General features: G+C 37.2%; 1 protein-coding gene and 1 pseudogene across 2 annotated transcripts in view; one reads left to right on the top strand and one right to left on the bottom strand.

Annotated features, from left to right (window-relative positions):
* Positions 1 to 23612, top strand: part of Mnda (myeloid cell nuclear differentiation antigen) — a 54742-nt gene that overhangs the window by 1547 nt on the left and 29583 nt on the right. Inside the window, exons 2-7 of one of the 2 annotated variants that reach the window (XM_020181859.2) lie at positions 3797 to 4081; positions 5904 to 6016; positions 6452 to 6619; positions 9140 to 9559; positions 10928 to 11116; positions 14003 to 14855. In XM_020181859.2, coding sequence (XP_020037448.2) covers positions 3817 to 4081; positions 5904 to 6016; positions 6452 to 6619; positions 9140 to 9559; positions 10928 to 11116; positions 14003 to 14125 — 1278 coding nt within the window. In that variant the 5' untranslated portion in view covers positions 3797 to 3816 and the 3' untranslated portion in view covers positions 14126 to 14855. Of the gene's footprint in view, positions 1 to 3796; positions 4082 to 5903; positions 6017 to 6451; positions 6620 to 9139; positions 9560 to 10927; positions 11117 to 14002; positions 14856 to 23612 lie in introns of those variants that run through there. The other variant, XM_020181860.2, reaches the window with a different exon arrangement.
* LOC109697955 (olfactory receptor 10C1-like) overlaps positions 1 to 23612 on the bottom strand; it is a 56436-nt pseudogene that overhangs the window by 21623 nt on the left and 11201 nt on the right.

Raw genomic sequence — 23612 nt, 5'->3', positions numbered from 1 at the left:
TTAAAAATTTTACCAATTCTTAAACTTTTTAATTTGTATATATTTTTGTGGTACAATATAGTATTTCAACACATGCATACACTGTGCTTTAGTCAAATCAGGGTAATAAGTATTTCCATCTCTTCCATCTCAGACCATTAATAATTTTTGTTTTGTAAATGTCATGCTCTTCCAAACATTTAGAAATATATCACTGATTGCTTTGCCCAATCGTTACCCCCACCTGTTCTAAAGAAGAACCCAGAGTAATTCCTCTACTTTGTGTTTTTGTGCCCTTTGTTGAATTTCTTTCCACCCTTCCTCACCTCTTGTGCCCACAGTTTCATTTCATTCTTCAACAAGTTTCACTTCCTTGGCTTGTTTCACTTAGCATTATTATCTCCAGGTTCATCCATGTTGCTACAAATGACCAGATTTCATTCTTTTTATGGCTAAATAGCATTCTATCGTGTGTATATATCACAGTTTTTTCTTTACCTTTTTAACCACTAAAGGACATCTGAGTTGATTTGGTATTTTAACTGTTGTGAATAGTTGTGCCATAAACATGAAATGCAAGTATCTTGTGGTATAAATATTTTATCATCTAGTCATGATGATACATCTATATTTATCATGTAGTCAATAATGGAATTACTGGATTGTACAATAATTCTACTTTTAGGATTCTGAAGAATTTTCTTGCTGCTTTCTGTATTGACTGTAATAATTTACATTCTAACCTACAGTGTATAGAACTTCCCATTTCTCCACATCCCCTCCAGCATTTGTTATTTCTTGTCTTTTTTCATGATAGCCATCCTAGCTAGGGTAGGATATTTCATTATGGTTTTGATTTATTTTTCTTTGATGATTAGTGAAATTGAACATTTTTTCATGCATTTTTGTCTTCTTTTAAGAAGTATCTATTTAGTTCTTTAGCCCATTTTTAAATTGGTTTGTTTGGTTTTTATTGGTGCTCAGCTTTTTACATTCCTTATATATTCAGGATGTCAGTTCCCCATCAGATATGCTATTTCCAAATATTTTCCCCCATTCTTTATGTTGTCTCTTAATTCTTTTAATTGTTTCCTTTATCATACAAAAGTCTGTTAGTTTGGTGTAATACCATTTGTCTAATTTTATTTTCATTGCCCATGATTCGGGAGTCCTATCTAAAAAAATGTTGCCTACTTCAATTACTTAAAGTATTTCACCTATGTTTTCTTATGTTAATTTCACAGTTTCAGCCTTAATATTTTAGCATCTGATGCATTTTGAGTTGATTTTTGTGTGTGGTGAAAGAATCTAGTTTCATTCCTCTTCATATCTATGTCTAATTTTACCAACACCATTTGTTGAAAAGACTTTTTCTTCAGTGGATATTCTTGGCCTCTTTGTCAAAAACCAGATGGCGTATGAGTATAGATTAATTTCTAGGTTCTCTACTCTGTTCCATTGGTCTATGTGTCTGTTTATGTGCCAGTGCCATGCTTTTTTAGCAACTACAGATTTATAGTATTTTTGTTTTGTTTTGTTTTTCAGTGCTGTGTATCAAACCCAGGTTCTTACATACTCCAAGGCGAGCATTCTACCACTGAGATAGGTGCTGTAGTATGTTTTGAAGTCAGTTACTCAGTGGCAAGAGTTGTCAGTCTTCTGCTAAGAAGCACCCTGGGGACTTCAGTGAAGCCCTTCATATAGCCAGATCCTAACAGCCCTCATTCCCTCTTTATTTCTAACTATCTTCAGCTGTCTTGGATGTGCTGATCTCCCCATGAATCACTTCTGTAAAGTTATTCTCCAATTTTTGCTTCACTGTTTCTATTGGTTAATAATTATAGTCTTGTGCCATCCCATTGCTATTTTAGCTTTCTAGTTGTTTTTGTTCAGGGTGAACAAAAATGTCTTGCTGACCCAGTGTATTTTACTGTCTAGAATCTCATTATTGAAACTTTGTAGAAGACCACACTTTATCGCTGGAGTTTTCTTTTCTCTGAACTGTGTCTTGGTGCGGTTTGCCTTTTATACTTCTATTTGGAAGTCTATTATTGTGAACAATCTGAGAACATTTGTGTTATTTTATTTCTGAGAAGTTTATCTTAGTTTTTCAAATATTTTCACTTTTTAAATTTTAGTTTTCTTCTTGCTACAACTAATATGTGGACACTGACATTTTAGCCTGTATTTTGATGTATATGGAATTTTGTTTTATGTATTCTATTTATTAATCCCCCTCTAATTCCTTGTGGAAAAGTTTTCAATTATAACTTACAAATCAGTAATTTATATTCTAGATATATCTATTGATCTATATAACCAAACTGCTATGCGTAGGAGCCAGGTCTTCTTAACTCCAAGCCTAAGTTTCTAACATTCATATTCTGCTCCATGGATGAATGTTTTAAGGATGTATTTTGGAGGGGGATTGTAAAAAGTGTGATTTTTCACAAATAATGATTCTCATTATATTCAGAGTTTTGGACATTCTGTTTAAATTGATCAAGTATAAGGGATTCCACATGATTGGCTTCAGGCTGAGACTTTTGTTATAATTGATAACATAGCAGAATCTTTGAAAATATTTGTACATGTTTATGTGTGAAGTACCACATGGTGCTTTGACTTTTGTATACATTGGATGTGAGACCAACACAAAGTATTAACATATCCATCATTTTAAACTTTTATCATTTGTTTTTGGTGAGCACACTCAAATTCCACTCTTTTAATTACTTTGAGTTATATAATGCATTATTCTTAATTATATTCACCTTGCTGTGTCATAGAATACCAGAACTTTTTCTTCTTATCAAGCAAGAACATTGTACCCATTACATTTAGTAATTTCATGAAGCCCATGCCCTCTTAAGATCTACCTTTCAATATTAAAGGTAGAAAAGATATTCACTGCAGAGACATGAGAAAGGAAGATATGGGATATAATTCTGGAGTTTATATATAAGAAATGGAAAATGAGAGTTAAAACTGAGACAGGTTATTGAAGGCCTTCTACAACAGGCTGAAAAGCAAGAAAATTTTCCCACAGAAAATGGGGAATTATTCAATGATTTCAAGGAGGGTAGAAATTATAGAGAGATAACTGAATCTATGAAAATAACTGGTCGAAGAAACTAAGCTTGGATGGAGGAAAATTGAGTAACTATTGAAAAGATTCCAATCAATTAATGCTTTGATTCTGCATTAGGGAACAGGTAGCACTCCAGCAAAGGGACAGTGACATGGACACTAAGAATATGAAAGATGCTATCTAACACCAAGAGAGAGGGTATTAATTACAGATGACTGTAGAAGAGCTAAATGGAAAAAGATGAGTACCCCAAGATGGAACTGTAGTGCTGTGGCATAAGGTTTTTCACATATAAAGTTAGAAGCAGCCTCCCATTTTGTGCATATGCCATACAAGTCTTAGTGGGTGTGGGAAGTTAGGTACCAATGGAAAGAAATGCAGAAAATTATTCTAGCCCCTGTGGAATGGAAGAGGAGCCAGGAGCTTAGGCACTACACAGCCCATACTCTAAATACTGCAACAATTGCCTCTTTCCAGAACTTCTTCTACCATGCCCACCACTGACCCAACTCAACTACCGTCATTAATACAAAAGAATTTTTTTAGATCTTCCTAATGCAATAATTCACAAGCAATATTGCAAATGATATAACTCATGACTAAACTCCCTCTTTGTTCCAAACACACCTGTATACAACACTTTGACATGAGGTACTCACATAGGTATATCCCTTTTTTAAAATTTCTGTACACATGTGTCATACCATATGCTGATTTTCTCTATAGGTTCATCAATAATTTGAGAGATGGTGAATGAATACAAGAAAATTGTTCTGCTTAAAGGATTAGCAGTCATCACTGAGTATCAGTTTAGCTTACTTAAGTCCTTACTGGCCAGTGATTTAAAACTGACCAGAAGAATGCAAGATGAATACGACAGAGTTAAGATTGCTGACTTGATGGAAGATAAGTTTCGAAGTGATGCTGGTTTGAGCAAATTGATTGCATTGTTCAAAGAGATACCAACACTTGAAACAGTTGCTGTAACTCTTAAAGATGAGAAGTCAAAAGGTAATAGAGAACAAGAAAAACTCTCTCCCTGATACTGTCCTACCCTCTTTTCACCCTCCAAACTTTGAACCCTGCCTTGATCATAGTCAATGCATCCCAATTATAACTCAGTGTACATGACAATGTGGGTATTTCAGATTCCAAGTTGTCAATTTATGGTTTTCATCTACCTACCAGTGAATGGTTGTATTTTGAAGGGTTTATTTGGTGTGTGGATAAAAAATATATATAAAAAAGAAGTTGAAAGTCTAAAACTTCAGGTACAATATGGAAGTTAATTTTTAAAATTATAAAAAATTACAGTTTATATGCTAAATATAACCACTAGCCAATTGCTTCACCTATTCTTTTAAGACTATATAATCATTATTATTCTCCTTAGTAACAAAGATAGGGCAATATTTTTTGTGGGCAGTGTCTGATTTATTCATTTTAAAAAACAATTCTTATATACAAAACAAGATGGATTTTGTCTTCAAGGGTTAAAAGCACTCTTTTAAAAATTAAAGTCGGGAACATTGGTCACATGGAGCCATCTCTCACAGAAGCACGTAAGTGAACGAATGTGCCACATATTCATCAAAGCGACTCAGGACGGTACCAGGACCGCAGGGCCGGCTCCTCACAGCTCTGACCACAAATGCGCACTGTGGATGCCGGGGACGCACATCTACATTTGGGCACAGAAGGGAATTACTATTAAGACCGAGGTGCACAAAGTGTAGGAAATTCCATGTTATAATACCAACAAAAGTCAGCTACAGTAGATCCTGTGTCACAGCTAAACCAGAATGCTGAGTTGTAAAACTTGGAGTGACTGGGAGACAATCACAGTACAGATGTTTTAACCCTCAATGTTCATCACAGCTTCTGTAGCCACAGGCGTGATGCCAAGGCAGTAACATCTGTCCTCTCTGCATGCAACCAAGTGTAGGCACCAGCAAAGCCCCTGGGTCTGCCCCAAGAGGCAGGCCACAGAAGGCCATGCAAAGGGCTGGCATGGGTGGTTGGTCACACCTGACCAGGTCCTGCAGAGCAGATGTAAGAAAGGACTGTCCTACTGCTGGGTTTGCCATCATGGGTGGTCAAGGTATTTGTTTGTGGACAAAACCACCCTTATGGCTGCACTATACGTGTGTACAAATCAAGAACAGGATGGTGAAAACACGTGAGATATCACCTTTTAGAAGATCAGTAGAACTCTCATACAAAGAAATTTGCTTATATCTTAGAAATGTCTAGAGACCAGACAGGACTGGACCCTGAATGACTGCTCAGGACTGAGCTGAACTTTCACACATTAAGGCAATATTTTAATATAAATTGACCTCAAAGAGACATAAAGATCTTCCTCTCTTATAAAAATTACTGAGTTAAAAATATTTTACAAAGTCAAAATTCATAATCACTATAGTTATATCTTCACAAATTGAATTCATATTTCCTTTCACAAGTTTCTGTAATTTTAATGAATTATATAGAAAATATGACTAGCCAGTGAGCAGAACAACAGAATTTGGAAGGACTTGACTGTGGTACATGGGATTCAGGACAGGAAGAATTTGCTTGCTGAATGGCAGATGAGTAGGAGAAACAGTGAGGAGCACGAGGCCGTGCCACACCATGCATAGCCAATAATCTCTGCAGCCAGGCTGAAATAATAACATAGAGGTAGAAGCCAGGATACTAGACACACCCAAAACTGAAAGCATATGATACTAAAACTGCTCCAACAGTCCTAGACTATATCTGGTATTTGGTCTCTGTTTATATGTATTCCTTTTTTATGTATTTGTTGTGATGAAAATCAAACCCATCCCAGCAAAAGGGAAAGCAACAATGAAAAAAAATAAGCAAGAAGTACGTTCTGCTATACCTACATCTACCACAAGCAACACTCTCACAGCAGGAGTGGAGGAGACTCCCAAAACTCAGGTAAGGTTGCAAAAGATAAGAAGGCTTGAGTTCTCACAAAAGAAACTCTGTCCTGACTCTTCCACTCAACCTATCAAGCACTTAATTCTCCATCAATTTTCCATTAAGTTTTAGATTTACCAAACTGCACAACAACTAATCATATGACAAACATATCTTCATCCCTAATAGATAAGATGTTGACTTAAAAATCAGGTATTAAAATGCTTTGTCTTTGTTTACAAAAAATCTAGTCTTTCTAATCCCAAGTCAGTAACATCTCACCGCAGAAGTAACTATAGAGGGACAATGTATGCAACATTTTTCTCTCCCTAGATTTAATGAAACATGCTGGAAATATGTTTAGATATAATAAACATACTACCCGATAATGAAGATGTGCTCTACTTCATTTCATACTGAGAATCATTAACAAGAAAATTAAACTCCTTTCAGAAAAGAAAAAGTGAAAATAAAGAAAAGACTGGAACCAAAAAGAAGAAGGTGCTTGAGGAGCAGGCTCATCTTCCTGGTCCTGCACAAGCTAGCACATCTACAGCCATGGGCCAATCCTCACTTCCCCAGGTTTCATCATCAGCTCCATCCAGCACTTCCTCAACTGAGGTACATGCTTTCTGTTCCGTTCCCCTTTCCATTTTTAACCCAAAAATAGGAATTGGACCTTGAAATTCTGATTTCATTCCCAACTTTGAAAATAATGCCAATACATAATCAATCAGATACACATGCATATAGTAGAGATATAAAGAGAGAGAAAGGAGAGGGAGAGAAAAAGGAGATTCACTCCATCTTAACCTTCAGCTTCCATAGGGATTCTTCATTAATGTGACATTATTTCTGACAGCAGGAAGTTTTTTGTTCACGTGGATATAAACAGCAATAAATTCACAAATTAGACACTAATCTGTGAAATTTCTTCAATGTGCACACATCATGTTACTTTCTTCTTGAAGAGTTTTCACAACCATATATTTCCTCCAGTCCTTATATTTCCACAACTTCACCCTCTGAATCCCAATATTGATATCCTGTCTTCAGGAGATCCTTCTTGAAATCCCCTCCAGACCAAGTATTCACTTAGATAGGACCTCATTTTTTCTCACCAGTTATGACAATTATAACTAATAAATATTTATCTTCCCAGTTTACTGTGTGTTGTAAGTTTCAACTACTCTGTTGGTCCTGTAGACCTCTATAAACCAGTTTCCTGTGAGTGACTAGAAGTACTGAAATATAAATCAGCAGAGCTAGTGAAGGACAAATGAAGGTTATGGGATACATTCAAGGATTTGCCCTGAAGAGTAAATAGGATGAGAAGTTGATGAATTTGAGGAAATGCAGGCAGAGGAAAAGCCATAAAACTTACTATCCCATGCTCATTCTTATTAGATGGTACTACTTTTGAACTGAACTTGTCAATTTTTTATATTTGGCATCAGTGTCAGTCTACTATCACATGAAAAATCTAATGATCCTTATTCTTGAGAAGGGAGTTTTTTCCTAAATATTCATTAAAGGAGAGCAATTATAGTTCATAGATCACAGAAGGACAATTACAACACTTTACACTATCAGCTCTCTCTCTCTCTCTCTCTCTCTCTCTCTCTCTCTCTCTCTCTCACTTTCCATACATCTGATACATGATTGATTAAGAACTGGAGAAAATGCTTACATCAGGCCAGTCAAGGAAAAACAAAAACATAATTAATTTTAATTACCTGAAATCTTACCGATCAGGTAAAATTTTTCAGGTGTTTTTCTTCATAATCATATATAGTAATGAAATAAGTTTTCTCAGTATGGTATCCTACAATGACTACTGTTTTATTGCTTTTTAAAATCATTTAACAAATCAGACCTATCTTTCTAAATCCATAATTAAAAACACAAATACTCATTTAATTAACCTCTTGATGGCTATATAATTTTGCATGCCAAAACTATGAAATTGTTTTAAAAAAATAATTCTCTATGGATTGACAATCCACTCTCCCAACCTCAATGCCTCTACAATGAATATAATTGCAATTGGTTCCATTAGGGATCTTTTTTATATCCATCAGGGCTATTGAATAATTTCTCTTATGCATATTCTATAACTTTCTTATCAATTTGAATCTTGAGGTTGCTAATGTTTTTCTTATATGTGAGTTAATGCTACTATGTTGCTTTTTGAAAAAGTTTCCTTATGTTGTGTTTTAGCACTGTTACATTGCTAAAAAGTTAGATAGAAGTTAAACCCAATCACCCACAGTTGGTTACTGTCTAGGGAACACCAGATCAGATCATTTGCACCATGTTTGGTATGTGGAGACAATAAGCATGTCTCTGTCTGCTCATACCTATGAAGTTCATAGTTCATCACCGTCTCAGAAAATTCCTCTCATAGATTAGATGATTTTCTCTCCATTAAAGTACTCTGCTAAAACTCAGTGAACCCGTAGCACTGTGGGGAAAAGACACCAGAGGTACACCAACCTGTTCCTGGATTTCCAAAGCCCTTCTTTTGAGGAAAACTATCTACATTAAAGGACACAACTCAGAGTAATTCTTCCTGAGCCTACTTAAATAGTCAGTTTTGAGCCCATGTCTTTGTGATCACTTATGACAGACCATAATTCTTGGATCCTCAAAATGGCCCTAATCTAGTAATAACTGAAAACTTTTATACTTTGAGTGGTTTGTGATGGCCACGATTCACCATTTCCAACACAATTAAATTTTTTTCACTATTTTATTTTCTTTAGTCATTTAAGTGAGGAAAGGTTATATTTCAGTTTGTTATTATATTATAATCTATCACAAATATTTCATAAAATGCTCACATCATCTCATGCTCTGTGTAATTCATGCTGAGGATCATGCTTTGATTCAGAGAGATTATTCTATCTTGGTTCAGATAGTCTAACTTCTGTGTGTGGTCTGTTACCTGTAACTAAACTATACCAATTCATTAGCCTTTCCTTTCTACCAAGAAATCCCTCTGTAGCTTAGTCCTAACTCTAAATATCCATGAAAGTTGTTGTGGCCCATGTAGTAATTAAGATTTCTCTCATGGGAGAGTGATTTTGTATTCCTTGCTAACTTTGTTTGTTTATTTCCCTGTGTTTTTGTTCAACACAGAATCAGAATACCCAGGCCCAAAATCAGACGACTGCCAGAAGAAGTGTTCTCATGAAGGGCCCATTGGTAGTGATGGTTCTGAAAGCAACAGAACCATTTGAATTTGAGTCTTCTGAAGGGGTGAAAAGCAAAATGTTTCATGCTACGGTGGCTACTGAAAGCCAGTTTTTCCAAGTGAAGGTTTTCAATGTCGACCTGAAAGAGATGTTTACAAAAAACAAGATCATTGAGATCACTAATTGCTTTGAGAACAAAGGAATCCTGGAGATAAATGAAGCATCACTTGTGTTTGAAGCTGGTCACAAAAAGATTGAGGTCCCTAATGGTGTCATCAAAAGAGCAAATGAAACTCCCAAGATTGATCATCTTTACAAGGGAGCATCTGGAACAATGGTGTATGGGTTGTTCATGTTACACAAGGTAACCCCTTTTTTTCCCTTTTCTCCACCAACAACTGGAATTAAATGTCTTATCCTGTCCAATTCTACTTACTGAATATTGGAATCCAGGACTCTATCTTAACTAAAAACAGGAGATGAAGCCTTCCCACACAATAAGAAAAAGGACTAAATGATGTTACAACATTCTCCAAGAAAGTTCTTCCAAAAAGATTCACCAAGAAACCTCAATTTACTAGTTATTATCACCTATCCTCAACGAAAATGAGCAAGAACAATATAGGGCACAAATCAACAGGTTTAGGCTAATATTTTTTTAGTGTCACTGCCATTTCTTTTTTCTAAACAATAGATTGCCCTAACAAGGTTGAATATTGGTTGTGACATATTTTTGAAGTAATAAATAGATTGGCTTATGTTTTCCTGAGTTCAAAATATTCAATACTATTAGTCTATTATCCATTCAACTAGTAGGTCTAACCATGAAAGTGCTGTTTTCTGTATTTTATTCATTTATTAATTATTCATGAAAAGATTATTGAACAACTGAGAATTATTGTATAGCATTGTCTTTGGAAGACAAAGTAACATAATGGTCCCATTTACAAAAAGAAAAGAAATACAGAAGTTTCATTGATACATCAGTACCCACATTCAGGGTATCAGAATGATGAATTTGATTAATAAAAAATTAATAACTTTTTATGAACTCAGCTAACAACTTATATGACATATTGCTTTATAACACCATATACCCTTCTTCTAGTAGACCACACCTCAAGCCCTAGACCCTTAGTTTTTATATCCATTAATTTATTATGCATTCTGTAAGAGACTGTGCTTATAAATGCAATTGTAAAACTGATGACTAATAGTTTAAGTGGACAAAACTATATCCAGTGTGAATTGGGGGACATGTGTTAATTGGGAAAGATAAAGTAAGTAGAGAAGGTTCAAATAAGAATTAGTGAGTTAATAGAAGCTTACTTTTTCCATAGATTCCCTATAATCTATTGAGTGACTGAATAGTCACAACAAATGTCCATTTGTTTCTGAATAAGCAGAGGAGCCCATGAAGTCCACTGGAGAATTCTGATTCCTTTGATTTCCAGGTGCATTACAAGGAATCAAAGCTGATGCTGAGGAGGAAGCAGTAGAAAATAGGAAGAAATTCATTGTCCTACAATTATTAGGCAGAAAACACCTAGATCATGAAAGGGAAAAATTAGGACAATATAAGATTCTCTGAGAAGACCTTACCAAAACTACATGCATGCCTGTGCCTGTAATTGACTTCTTAAATTTGGTATTGATTTGTCACAAAAGTCTCTATCAAATATATGGCAGCTACTACGTTTTCAGAAACTGAATGTTAATTTTATTTTTCCAGAAAAAAGTGAACAAGAAGAACACAATCTATGAAATACAAGATAATACAGGAAAAATAGATGTGGTGGGGAATGGAAAATGGCACAATATCAAGTGTAAGGAAGGAGATAAACTTCGACTCTTCTGCTTCCAAACAAGAAGAATTGCTAGGGAGCAGAAGCTGGTATCTGGAAGTCACAGTTTCATTAAGGTGGGACCTAGACAGAGAAATATCAGCTTGCCAAAGAGAAAAATTATTGTTTAGGATTGAGGAACATGTACTTCTTAGGAAGAAAAATCCAAACAATGGCCTTGCACTCATTTCTAAGTGGCAGATTTTTAAGAAGATATTAAGGAAATAGTATTCATATTGTATTTTAAAAGATGTTATACTTGGGCTAAATAAAAAATTACTTTCAGAAATTATGGGGGCAGGGGAGTAAATTCAAGTAGTGCTCAAGAGTGCGGGTATTTAAACAAAAAAAATCTGATTTGAATCCCAGCTTTGGCGCTCGTGACTTGGCTGATATTGGGGAAATGTTTCAATCTGTCCTCTAAAATAATGGAAGTCTCCACTTCCTTGGGTTAGTTAGTTCAGATGTTAAGAGAGAGAATGCATATATATTATTTATCTCATTGTCCAGTACATCATTAGAAATTTATCTATACTAGGTACTATTTTTCTTATCCAGAAAGAGATCTAAGCAATAGAAATGAGGTATGCAAATACTCTAACGTGTGAAACAACTATAAATTCTGTAGAATCCTAAGACTCAGTAGATATGGAAGATTATGGGAAGAGACCAAAGGACAAAAAGAACATATAACCTCAGCTTTTTACCAGAAATTTTAAAAATGGACAATTCATTGTGAAAATGGAAAAAGCTGAAAGATTTTATTCATAACACCTGATCATTTTGACAGTTTAGCCAAAAACATTCTGGTTCGTACCTTGAAAATAAACATAAGGAACACTAGAAACAGTGATGTGGCAGTATCTTCTCATACACCAGGTATTTTTGTTAAATGTTCATGAATTTTATGAGCTGTTTATTAAAACTTTGAAACTGAAATTAACAATGAGAGAAATATTTACACCATCCAAATCTGCTAACACTGTCAATCAGGACTTTAAACAAAATCAGCCAGCTAGTTTTGCAAGGTACCACACAAGACCATTTCAGAATTCTATTTAAGAAGGGGAAAGACAAACGGGGTTTTGATTGATTAATGAAGGAAATTTTTTTCATTGTTCCATTTCCTTTATGTATGTGAGTTTCATCAACCATATTCATTCATCTTCTTTATTCCCCTTCTCTTTACCACAATTATCCCACACACACATATACCGTACCCATTTTACATTCCTGTCTGTCATTATTAATTCCAAAACCAATGTTCCAAGTGGTTTCTCAGTATATTCCAGCTGTGAATATGCTTTACTTTGGTTAGTTCAACCCCCTATGTTATTCTCCCTTTCCCCTTCCCTCTCACCCCTCATTATTCAACAGCTGTCAGTACATATTACTATGCCCTCTACCTGTGCAGATGTGAAGTATTTCAACATTGTTTACTCCGCCATTCATGGAGGAAATTTTTTAAAGAAGGATCTAGCTTTATGACTTTGTGACTAATTTGATGATGGTGGTGAGAAAGAGAAAAGGTTCAGGAACATTCAAGGATGATTCAGAAATAAAAACAATGAAATAAATTTTCATGAAATAAATGATGCTGCTCTTCACAAACATTGAGAATGCAGGAGAAGAACATGATCTAGGGAATAAAAACATAGTCAGGCTATAGGATACCAAGAAATGTCTATCCATCTATATGGAGATAAATAGCTCTGGTTTTACCAATCAGGAATGAAAACTAATTTTGTATGAGGATACAGCATTCTTAAGTTTAAAGATGCATGATAAAGTCATAGGTTTGGATGATACTACCTAAAACAAATAATATTATATAGCATTTATTTATAGTGATAGAAAACATTTACTGAATATTCTTCATGTGCTAGTATTTGAAACAGTGATGGAACAACAATAATTATTTCCATTTCATAGTTACAGATTCTAGTGCTCAGAAACTATAAGTAATATAGTCAATAACCATAGGACTAAAATCCATCCTAGGCTTTCTGTCTCCAGAGTGGAGATTCTTGGGAAAGATGAATGAGAAGATCAGACCATGAGGTGGAGTCATGGAAAAGACTGAGATATATTTAAGAGTAGTATTCATAGTAATGGATACTATGAATAAGAATGAAAAAGTGCAAACAGAGAGGTCAAAGGTAAAATGAAAAATGTGTGTAATAGGCATCAAAAAAAGTGAAGGAAGAGGGTCAACATAGCTCATATCAGACACAAATGCCCAAGGAAATTTCAGTGTCTTGAAATGACTGCATCTTAGAGCAAAAGATGTCACCCTTTAGTGAAATGCATGTCCCAGACCACAAGACAAAAACTTGGTTTACTCTACATGATATCACATTGTCTCATACCAGAAGAAACACATTCCTATGCAACTCACACAAAGGACTACCATGGAATTCATGATTAAAAAAAAAATCAAAGCTAAACTTAAATATAAATACTACAAACAGAAATACTGTTATATTCTGATTCAGAGACATGTAAGCACATTAGATTTTACTTCTTAGATTCCTTCATGGCAGAATCCATGTGTTTATAGCTATATGTTAAACCAGAGTGATAGCACTGAGCAAAAGCAATACTTTATGTTGCCTCCTTTCACTTTTCTGCTCCAATCAGTGTATTACACTGGATCATAGAGTCCTTTCTTTTTGCTTACAATTCTCCCTCACCATCCTTGGAACCTCCTGACCAGTTCAAATAATTCCATTCTGGACATGAAGAAATAACTCTTTTCAGACCATATTATGTGTAGGGATGATTAAAAATAAAATAATACAATAAAGGAAATGAAAGAGAGAAAAATGAACAGCCTTTGAGAGGGAGAAGGACTGATGTGGTCCTTGAGAGGAGCAGGCAAGGATGGCTAACAGAAGAAATATAAACAAAGTGTTATCTCAATTGTTGGAATCTCATTGTGTCTTTCTTATCTCTCTTTCAAGGTTGCAAAAAAGAAGAACCCAACCAACGTTAATTTAAGTCTGGAAGATGAAGTAATAAATTGCCCGCCAAGTCAATCAACTGGCTTTAACAATGACACCATCAAAGTAGAGAGTTCCATTTAAGCAATTGTTTCAATGATGATATCTAAGCATATTAATTAGTTTGTATCTGATTTGTGGATTATGTTTCTTTCTTTTATAAAATTTTCTTATTAATTCTCCTGTTTACCTAGGAATACTATATTTTGCATTTATAATATACATGTTATAAAAATTAAAATAAAATTTCCTTTGTTAAAGGATATCTTTTCCCAAAAATCCCAGATACATTTTCTTTAATTCAGTAGTGAGCTATTTGAAGCTGGCTGATTTGTTCACTGAGATACATAGGGCGGAACACAGAGGGCTTCAGCATCATTATGTTCTACATTTGAATTGCGATTTCCAGAGAATAAAGCCCTGTTGGATCTGTTCCTAAGTTTATGCAGGTTATTCAAGCCTTGAGCTCTGATGAAGGGTTCTGTTGGTGAAGAGAAGAGAATTTCTTTTTGAATCAAATCTACACTATATTATAGTAACTCTTGCCTATAGAAACTAAGTATCTAAAGTCAGTGATTAAAATATAATCGTTATTCAGGCCCTGGTGGCTCACACCTGTAATCCTAGCTACTCAGGGAGCAGAGGTTAAGAGAATCGCAGTTTGAAGCCAGCTGGGGTAAATAGTTCATGAGACCCTATCTTGAAAAAATCCTTCACTAAAAGGGACTGATGGAGTGATTCAAAGTGTATACCCTGAGTTTAAGCCCAATTACTGTAAATAAATAAATAAATAAAATATAACCATTAGACAATGTTTTTCTGGTGACTGAAAAGTAACATATCCATCATAAGTGATAATATAACTCAGTAAAATAAAAAAGATAAAAGAACAATATAGGACTTCCTTTGTATCAAGCCCAAATAAAGTATTACAAGAAAACAAAATACTGAAGACCATCTCTCATGAAGATTAATGTAAAAATGCCTAATAAAATACTAACAAATTAAACCCAGCACTATATAAGATCACACTAATAAATAAAGAAAAAATAATGCCAAAGACACAGGTTGTTTTAACATTCAAAATTCAATAGAAAGTCAAGATGACAGCAAGATAGCAGAATAGGTCTTTTTAGTCCTTTTCCTCCCTTAAAAACATCAACCTGAATAATTATCTGCACATAAAATATGTTCCCAAGAATAAGGTGAGAGATTATAGCATTCAAATACAGCATAGAAATAAGAAAAGAATCATTGAAGAAGATGGGAAGGGATGTTTTACATTGCCCCACATAAACCCCCCCCCCCCCCCCGCAATCCCAGACATCACAGTGTGGAGAGAGATGCCTTCCACATAAGGGGAAGGAGAAAAAGAGCACTGGTCTTTATTTCAAGCCACAACCCCGGGCCTCTTCCAGTAAAACTCAAAGCTGGCAAGGTGACTACTGTCCCAGACTTTAGGGCAGTAACCATGGACTAAGTTTCCAGCCCACTCCAGCCCAAGGCCAGATTCCATAGTTTCAGAATCCAGGCCTCTCCAGTAGACTTGAGATGCAAGCCCCCTTACCACAAGGAAGATCACAGAAGTCCCAGGCGGCAGGCCTGTTCCAACATCAGTGTAACAACACAGCTTCAGATCTAACCCAGATTAGGCTAGCCCATGAGCCACAATTGTCAGGCTGGTATCCAAGGACCCAACCTTTAGGACAACCTCTGCAGATATAGACCTAGGCCTTCTCAGTGTCAGGCCAGATACTGCAGCCTCAATCTTCAGGTCAACATTAAGTTTCAGACCAGCCCAGAGCCAGGTTTGTCTACATGGCCTTAGGTTTCAGATTTACCCCAGCAACAGACTAGTACCCATGGCCTCAGGTACCAGGCTGGCACCCATGGACATGTAAGCTAGGCCTAACTAATATCAGGCCAATCCCTAAAGCTGCAGCCCCATCCTCCAGGATGGCTACTATAGCCCTATGGTATAGCAATCCCAGGATCCAGGCCTCTTTTAGAAGTTCCAGGGTCTAGGCCCGTTACAGTAAACTCCAGAACTGGGTTGACTCCCATAGACCCCATAGACTACCCCTGTGGACCAAAGTTGTAGGCTGGCACTCATGGCCTTACAACCCAGGTAAGTCCCCATGTCTCATGGCTTCAGATTATCACCCACAATTCTGGGTTCCAGACTGGACTCCCTCACAGGCATATGCTCCAACAACAGGCAATTCCCAGGCTCTAACATCCAGAGACCCCTGGTGCTATACTTGTCCCTGCAGACTGATCCTCCAGGACAACTCCTACAAACCACCAGGCTCTGGGCCAGAACCATGATCTCAGGACCCAAACCTACCCTTGAGGATTCAAGCTCCACACCCAGCCTAGCACAAGGCCAGCTTCCATGAACTCAGGCTCCAGACTAATCCAGGTAGACCCAGGCACTGCTCTTGCCCTCTCTGTATGTAGACCACAAAGTGAAGAAAAGTATACATTATTTTTTTTATTTGATCCATCTACTAAACTTCCAACTGCATAATACAGATTTGGGGATGACTTCTCTTATTTAGGCCAGTAATTTTTATGTCTGCTGAAGAACTATCATAGGATATCACAACATGCCCTGTTTTCTACTAAAACATGAAGAGGATTTATGAGTCATAGTCCTGCTATGGGATTTCCCTAAAAACACTGGATTAATAGCCTCCTGACCTCCCTAATCTCCCTTTTTATCCTTTATCTTATGGCCAGCTCAATGTATCAGATAAGTAGCAAACTAAACTCACAGCATATTTTTGTAGTCACACACATTCTCCTTGATTTTCCATGATTTGCTCTTATATATGTAGATTGGTTCCATTTATTGAACATCTCAGGGTTTAATTTTCCATATTACATCCAATTTAATGTCCTTGACATTTTAAAAGTAGCATAAAAATATTTACCAGTTCTTCTATTCTTCTAGCATTTCAATGCTCCTTCAGAATGTAAAGGCCTTACTATTTTGGTGTTAAATTCCTATCCATATTACTCACTACATGTAATTCAGAAAGAAAAGAAATTCAACTATTGAAGTAATGGATTCTACTCATAAGCAAAAGAATAACTAGGGAAAAATTAAATTGTTCTGGGAAGGATTTTATTAATTATAATGAGTTTGGTCCTCTATTATAACCCAGGTATGTCAACTACTAATAACTTTAAAAGTGTCAAATGCTATGGAAGGTGTAAGCAATTTCATAGCAGATCTTCTTCCATTCAGAAGGTACAGTTAAGATGGTGGTTATGGTAAGGAATCAGAATTTCAGAGCTCTGTGGCTTCAGAAACCACCTTGAGACATGGGAGCTACAATTGGGTAATTCTGATTGCCCCTAGCCAAAATAATAACTGCCATCACATTAGGTGCACATAAAATTCAAGAACTTACCCTTAAAATTGCTTTTAATTGCACCTAATAGCCTGGGAGATCCCAGTGTGGTACAGCCAACAGGGCGTGATTGCCCTGGGAAAAAAAAGCCCCCTGGAAGTTTCTCCTTTTTATTTTCTTTTTCTTCTCTCAAAAAGCGGAAGACAGAGCATTGATCAGAATTAAACTCCCTGACATCCTGGACCCCTAAACCATGGAAAGCCTCCCTGTGCCCTGCCACCAGGAGAAAAGCGACACACTATTTCTCCCTGCCAGCTGGTTTAACAGGTATTTGTGTAAACCTGCAGAACAAACAGGTGAGAAACAGGTACTACATGTGATTCTCTTACACCCCTCTCCCGCCCTGCTGAGAACATAATCCAGCACAGCCCCTGGGAAGAGTGAATCTCCCTCTCCAAACAAAACTGAAAAGCATAAACAGCAAATTGCAATCTAACACAGACAGTGGGGGTAGAGTTGAGTGGGTGGAGCAAGGAGCCAAACTCTCACTGAATGAGAGCAGGGGTGGAGCAATAAGCCAACCTCCCAGAGCAGCAGAACTAGCACTGAGCAGAAGTGAGGTGAGGCAAAATTCTGAGAACGGGGGTGGGATGATAAGCCAACCTCTCAAAGCTGGACTGGTACTGGCTGTCTGAGCTAGTTTTGTGAGAATGAGGGCAGTACTTAAAACTGAATTGCCCCACCTTGCTGGGAGAGGAGCAGACCAGAGACAGTTACAGCTGTAGAGTAATGCAACTGTTGCTTGGTATAAACAACAACCACTCTGAACACTTTGCACAAATTGGCAGAGAGTTACCTCAGGCCCCAATTGCAACCTGCCCTGTGGACAGAAGGAACAAAATACTACTCACAAGCCAGTCACCTGGTGAGACCACATCAGAGCTCCTGCTTATAATGGAAGAGCCACAAGACCAAGGAAAGTGGGGGGAAAAAACCTCCAGCCATCTCCACCCCAAGCTATCCAGCAAGAGGAGCAGCACCCTTCCCCACAAAGCACAGAACACCAAGTGCCAATACCAGATTGGATACCAAAGGAAAAACTCCAGAATTTTTACCAAGCCAACTGAAATTTTTGTTGTTGCTATACCCACTGTTCTGTCTTTTTTTTTTTTGTATTATTAACTTTACCATCACTATTTTCTTATCCCTATTCTTTCTCCCTTCACTTTTCCAACTTTTCTTGTGCTACAACCCATTGTTCTCACTCTCAACTACCCTCTCTGCCCCTTTCTCATCTATTCTCCCCCACTTTTGCCCCCCTCCTATACTTCCCCAACCTGTCAATACACTACCCCTCCGTCCTACACACTCACCACTTGCTGACTAGCCTACTGTACCAACTGTACACACCCCCAGGCCCCTGACACAAGCACCCTCCACTATAACAGTGGAAATACACCCTAACGCACATAAGGGCCACAAAACCCAGGATCCCCCATACTCTCCCCCCACTTTTTTAACCCTCCCTTTTAGTGCCACTTTTACCAATTGCCCAACTTTCTATCTCTAGCCCAATAACTATTACTCCCTCCAAAACCCAGTGTTCATAGATATTATCATCAAGTGATTTTCTATAAAATATGTAAACAACTGGACTGGCATTGAATGTGTGAATTTGTTATTGCAAATTTACATTTCCAGGCCAGGGACAGAAAGAGCACATCAACCTAGTTAACAACTAAGTCAGTCACAATACAAAAATTAAATCAGGGGAAAGAAAACAGGCAATTAAAACCACCAACTAGCATGTCAAGAAAATAGTTGCACAGCAACTGGAGGAAGTGGAGTGATGAGAAGAGAAGAAGGAATATAAACCACTCTCCTCAAAAACATAATTCAATACCAGATTCAGATAAACTATGCCAACGAAGCCAATGAAGCCCATAAGAACAACCTGAAAGAAGAAATCCTGCACATAACCAATGTGAATTTTATAGAGATGATACTGGATATGGTCAACCAAAATGTGCAAGACACACTCAAAAAATTCCAAGACAACAAAAAGAGAGATTTTAAGAAAGCACAAGAACAAATAAAAGAAACTATTGAAGCATTGAATAAACACCAAAGTGAAACAAAGAACTTGATAAATAAAGAGATAAATGAACTCAGGATGAAAACAGACAATATTAAAGAGGAAGTGACTCAGGATATGGAAAACCTCAGAAAAAAGAACGAAACAGAAATGCAAAACAACATGGAAGGCCAATCCAGAAGACTAGAACAAGCAGAAGACAGAATCTCAGAACTCAAAGATGAAATGGTAATTAAAGGAAAAACCGAAGAAATAGTAGTTAAACACCTCAAGACCTGTGAAAAGAAAATGCAAGAACTTACTGACTACATCAAAAGACCAAACCTGAGAATCATGGGCATTGAAGAAGGTGGTGCAAGCAAAATAATAACAGATAATTTCCCAAATCTAGAGAAAATTATGCCCATACAAGTACAGGAAGCCTCCAGAACACCAAACAGCCCTGACCAAAATAGAACTACCCCACGACATATCATCATTAAAACAAAAAGTACAGAGACTAGAAAAAGAATATTGAAGGCTGTAAGAGAGAAAAAACAAATAACATACAAAGGTAAAACCATCAAAATCACAGCAGACATCTCAACAGAAACATTAAAAGCAGTAAGACCTTGGAGTGAGGTCTTCCAGGCACTGAAGGAAAATAACTTCAACCCTAGGATACTCTACCCAGCAAAAACTATCATTCAAAATAGATAGAGCAATAAAAGTCTTCCATAATAAGCAGAAACTAAAACAATATATGACCACAAAGCCACCACTGCAAAAGATTCTTCAAGGGATTCTGCACACAGAAAGTGAAACCCAATATAACCATGAAGGGGCAGGCAGCACCAAACTACAGGAAAAGAAAGTAGAAAGTAACATCTATTTAGTTACACACAATCAAACCCTCAACCAACCAAGACAACTAAATGACAGGAATCACCACATACCTATCAGTACTAACACGTAATATTAATGGACTTAATTCCCCCATCAAAGGGCACTGTTTGATGAACTGGATTAAAAAGGAGGATCCAACAATTTGTTGCTTACAGGAGACCCATCTCACCAACAGAAATAAGCATAGGCTTAGGATGAAAGGTTGGAAGAGGATTTACCAAGCCAATGGCCCCTGAAAACAGGCAGGAGTAGCAATACTTCTCTCTGACAAAGTAGACTTCAAACCTACATTGATCAAAGAAGATAAAGAAGGGCATTCCATACTAATAAAAAAGGAAATAGACCAAAAGGAAGTAACAGTTATCAACCTTTATGCACCCAATGTCAATGCACCCAATTTCATCAAACATACCCTGAAAGACCTAAAAGCATATAATAACTCCAACACAGTAGTCGTGGGAGACTTTAACATCCCACTATCACCAATAGATAGGTTATCCAAACAAAAAATCAATAAATAAATCCAAGATCTAAAATGTGCCATAGATCAAATGGACCTAGTTGATGTCACAGAACATTTCATCCAACTTCTACACAATATACATTCATCTCAGCAGCCCATGGAACCTTCTCCAAAATAGATCATATCCTAGGGCACAAAGCAAGTCTCAGCAAATACAAGAAAATAGAAATTATACCATGCATTCTATCTGATCACAATGCAGTAAAAGTAGAACTCAACAACAAAAGTAAAGACAAAAAACATGCAAACAGCTGGAAACTGAATAAAAACTCATTGCTTAATGAACAATGGGTCACTGATGAAATAAAAGAGGAAATTAAAAAGTTCTTGGAAGTCAATGAAAATCAAAACACAACCTACCGGAACCTATGGGACACAGCAAAGGCAGTCCTGAGAGGAAAGTTTATAGCCATGAGTGCATACACTAAAAAGACTGAAAGATCTCAAATCAGTGGCCTAATGATACATCTCAAACTCCTAGAAAAACAAGAACAAGCAAATCCCAAAACAAATAGAAGGAGAGAGATAATAAAAATAGGAGCTGAAATCAATGAACTAAAAACAAAAAAACCATACAAAGAATTAATGAAACAAAAAGTTGGTTCTTTGAAAAAATAAACAAGATCGATAGACCCCTGGCAAACCTGACTAAAATGATAGGCCTGACTGAGGTAAAGCTCCAGGGACAGCCAAAAACATGACACTCTAAAGACTTAGATCACGGAAGGCTTCACCACACCATGATCTAATATAAGAACAGCCGGCCTGCCAAATCCCCGCCACGTAGGTCTGCAGAGTCACTGCCCCAATATGCCAGGCTCACCTCCCCTCAGCCTGCACCAGGCCACAGCTCTGTTCCAGATCCACACAGTGGGATACCCATCCCTCAGCCACGCCACCCACACCATGCCAGAATACCTGCCCCTTGGCTGTGCTGCTGGACCCATGACCATCGGGATCCCGGCCACCAGTCTGCGCCAGATCCCAGCCTGGAGCCAGTCTCACAGCTCGCCAGGATACCTGCCCCTCCCCCCAAGCCCACTGCCCTTCAGGCCCTGGTGAGCCCCAGTCACACGCAGGACGACCAGAACCCACCCCATCCATCAGGCCCTGCCTGGCTCCAGCTCCATGTGGAACAACTGGAGCCCCACCCTGCTGGGACAGGTACCACCCTGGTGTGAGACAGCTGCACTCACCAGCCTGCTAGGAACCTGGCTCCCTGTGCAGAGCTGGCCCCAGCTCTACAGGCTTCCCAGATAACCGCTCCACCAGGCTCCTGCTCAGCTGCCACTAAAGGGCTCCAAGCATGCCTAAGAGACACACACAGACTGGACTGGACACTAAACAACTAAAAACAACTAAGCCTGCAATCCTGTGATTCCAGAACTGGTGATTTTTTTTCTCCCTTCTTTAAGGGCTTGCCAGCCTAGTTTGCTGTTTGATCACCCACCATCTCTCCAGTCTCTATTTCCTTTATTTCTTTCCTTTTTTTCTCCCTTCTAGCTTCCTTTCATCTTCCCTTCTCTTTCTCTTTTTTAACCTTCTGTAACGATTCTGTTATTATTAATATTGTAACCCATTAATACCAAATTACACATAGTCCAGGGACAGAAATGGTACTTAGTGGAAATATGGGAAGAAGAAAAAGAGATGAAAACCATTCTTCCTCCAAAAATAAAGTAGTACAGGATTTAGAGCAAAATGAAGAAAATGGATACCCAGACCCAGACTCCAACAAAACAAAGATAAACTATACCAAGGAACCCAATGAAGAACACAAGACCACTTTGAAAGAAGAAATTCTACAAGTAATTAATAAGAATTTCATAGAGATGCTACTAAACATGTAAACCAAAATGTACAGGAGGCACTCAAGAAATTCCAAGACAACAAAACTCAAGACTATCAGAAAACACAGAAACAAATAAATGAAATCATAGAAGCCCTAAAGAAACACCAAACTAAAACAAAGATCACCATAAGCAGAGAGATAAATGAATTAAGGGCAAAAATTGACAATATTAAAGAGGAAGTAACCCATGATATGGAAAACCTCAAAAAAGGAATGAAACAGAAATACAAAACAAAATGGAAGACCATTACAGCAGAATAGAACAAACAGAAGACAGAATCACAGAACTTGAAGATGAAATGGCAATTAAAGGAAAAACTAAAGAACTATTAATTAAACAACTCAAGACCTGTGAAAAGAAAATGTAGGAACTCACTGACTCCATCAAAAGACCAAACCTGAGAATCATGGGCATTGAAGAAGGAGAATATGTACAAGCAAAAAGTAATGCATAATATATTCAACAAAATAACAGAAAATTTTCCAAATCTATAGAAAACTATGCCCATTCAGGTACAAGTAGCTTCCACAACACTGAACAGACCAGACCAAAATAGAGCTACCCCATGACATATCATCATTAAAATGACAAATACAGAGACTAGAGAAATAATATTGAAGGCTGTAAGAGAGAAAAACCAAATAACATACAAAGGTAAACCCATCAAAATCACAGCAGATTTCTCAATAGAAACATTAAAAGCAAGAAGAGCATGGAGTGAGGTCTTCCAATCACTGAATGAATATAACTTCAATTCTAGGATAATTTACCCAGCAAAACTATCATTCAAAATACATGGAACAATAAAAGTCTTCCATGATAAGCAGAAATTGAAACAATATACGATCACCAAGCC

Source organism: Castor canadensis, chromosome 11 (assembly GCF_047511655.1).
Source record: "Castor canadensis chromosome 11, mCasCan1.hap1v2, whole genome shotgun sequence".
Lineage (NCBI taxonomy): Eukaryota > Metazoa > Chordata > Mammalia > Rodentia > Castoridae > Castor > Castor canadensis.
Note: the sequence above shows the minus strand (reverse complement) of the source record. Positions and strands in the feature narration are given on the sequence as shown.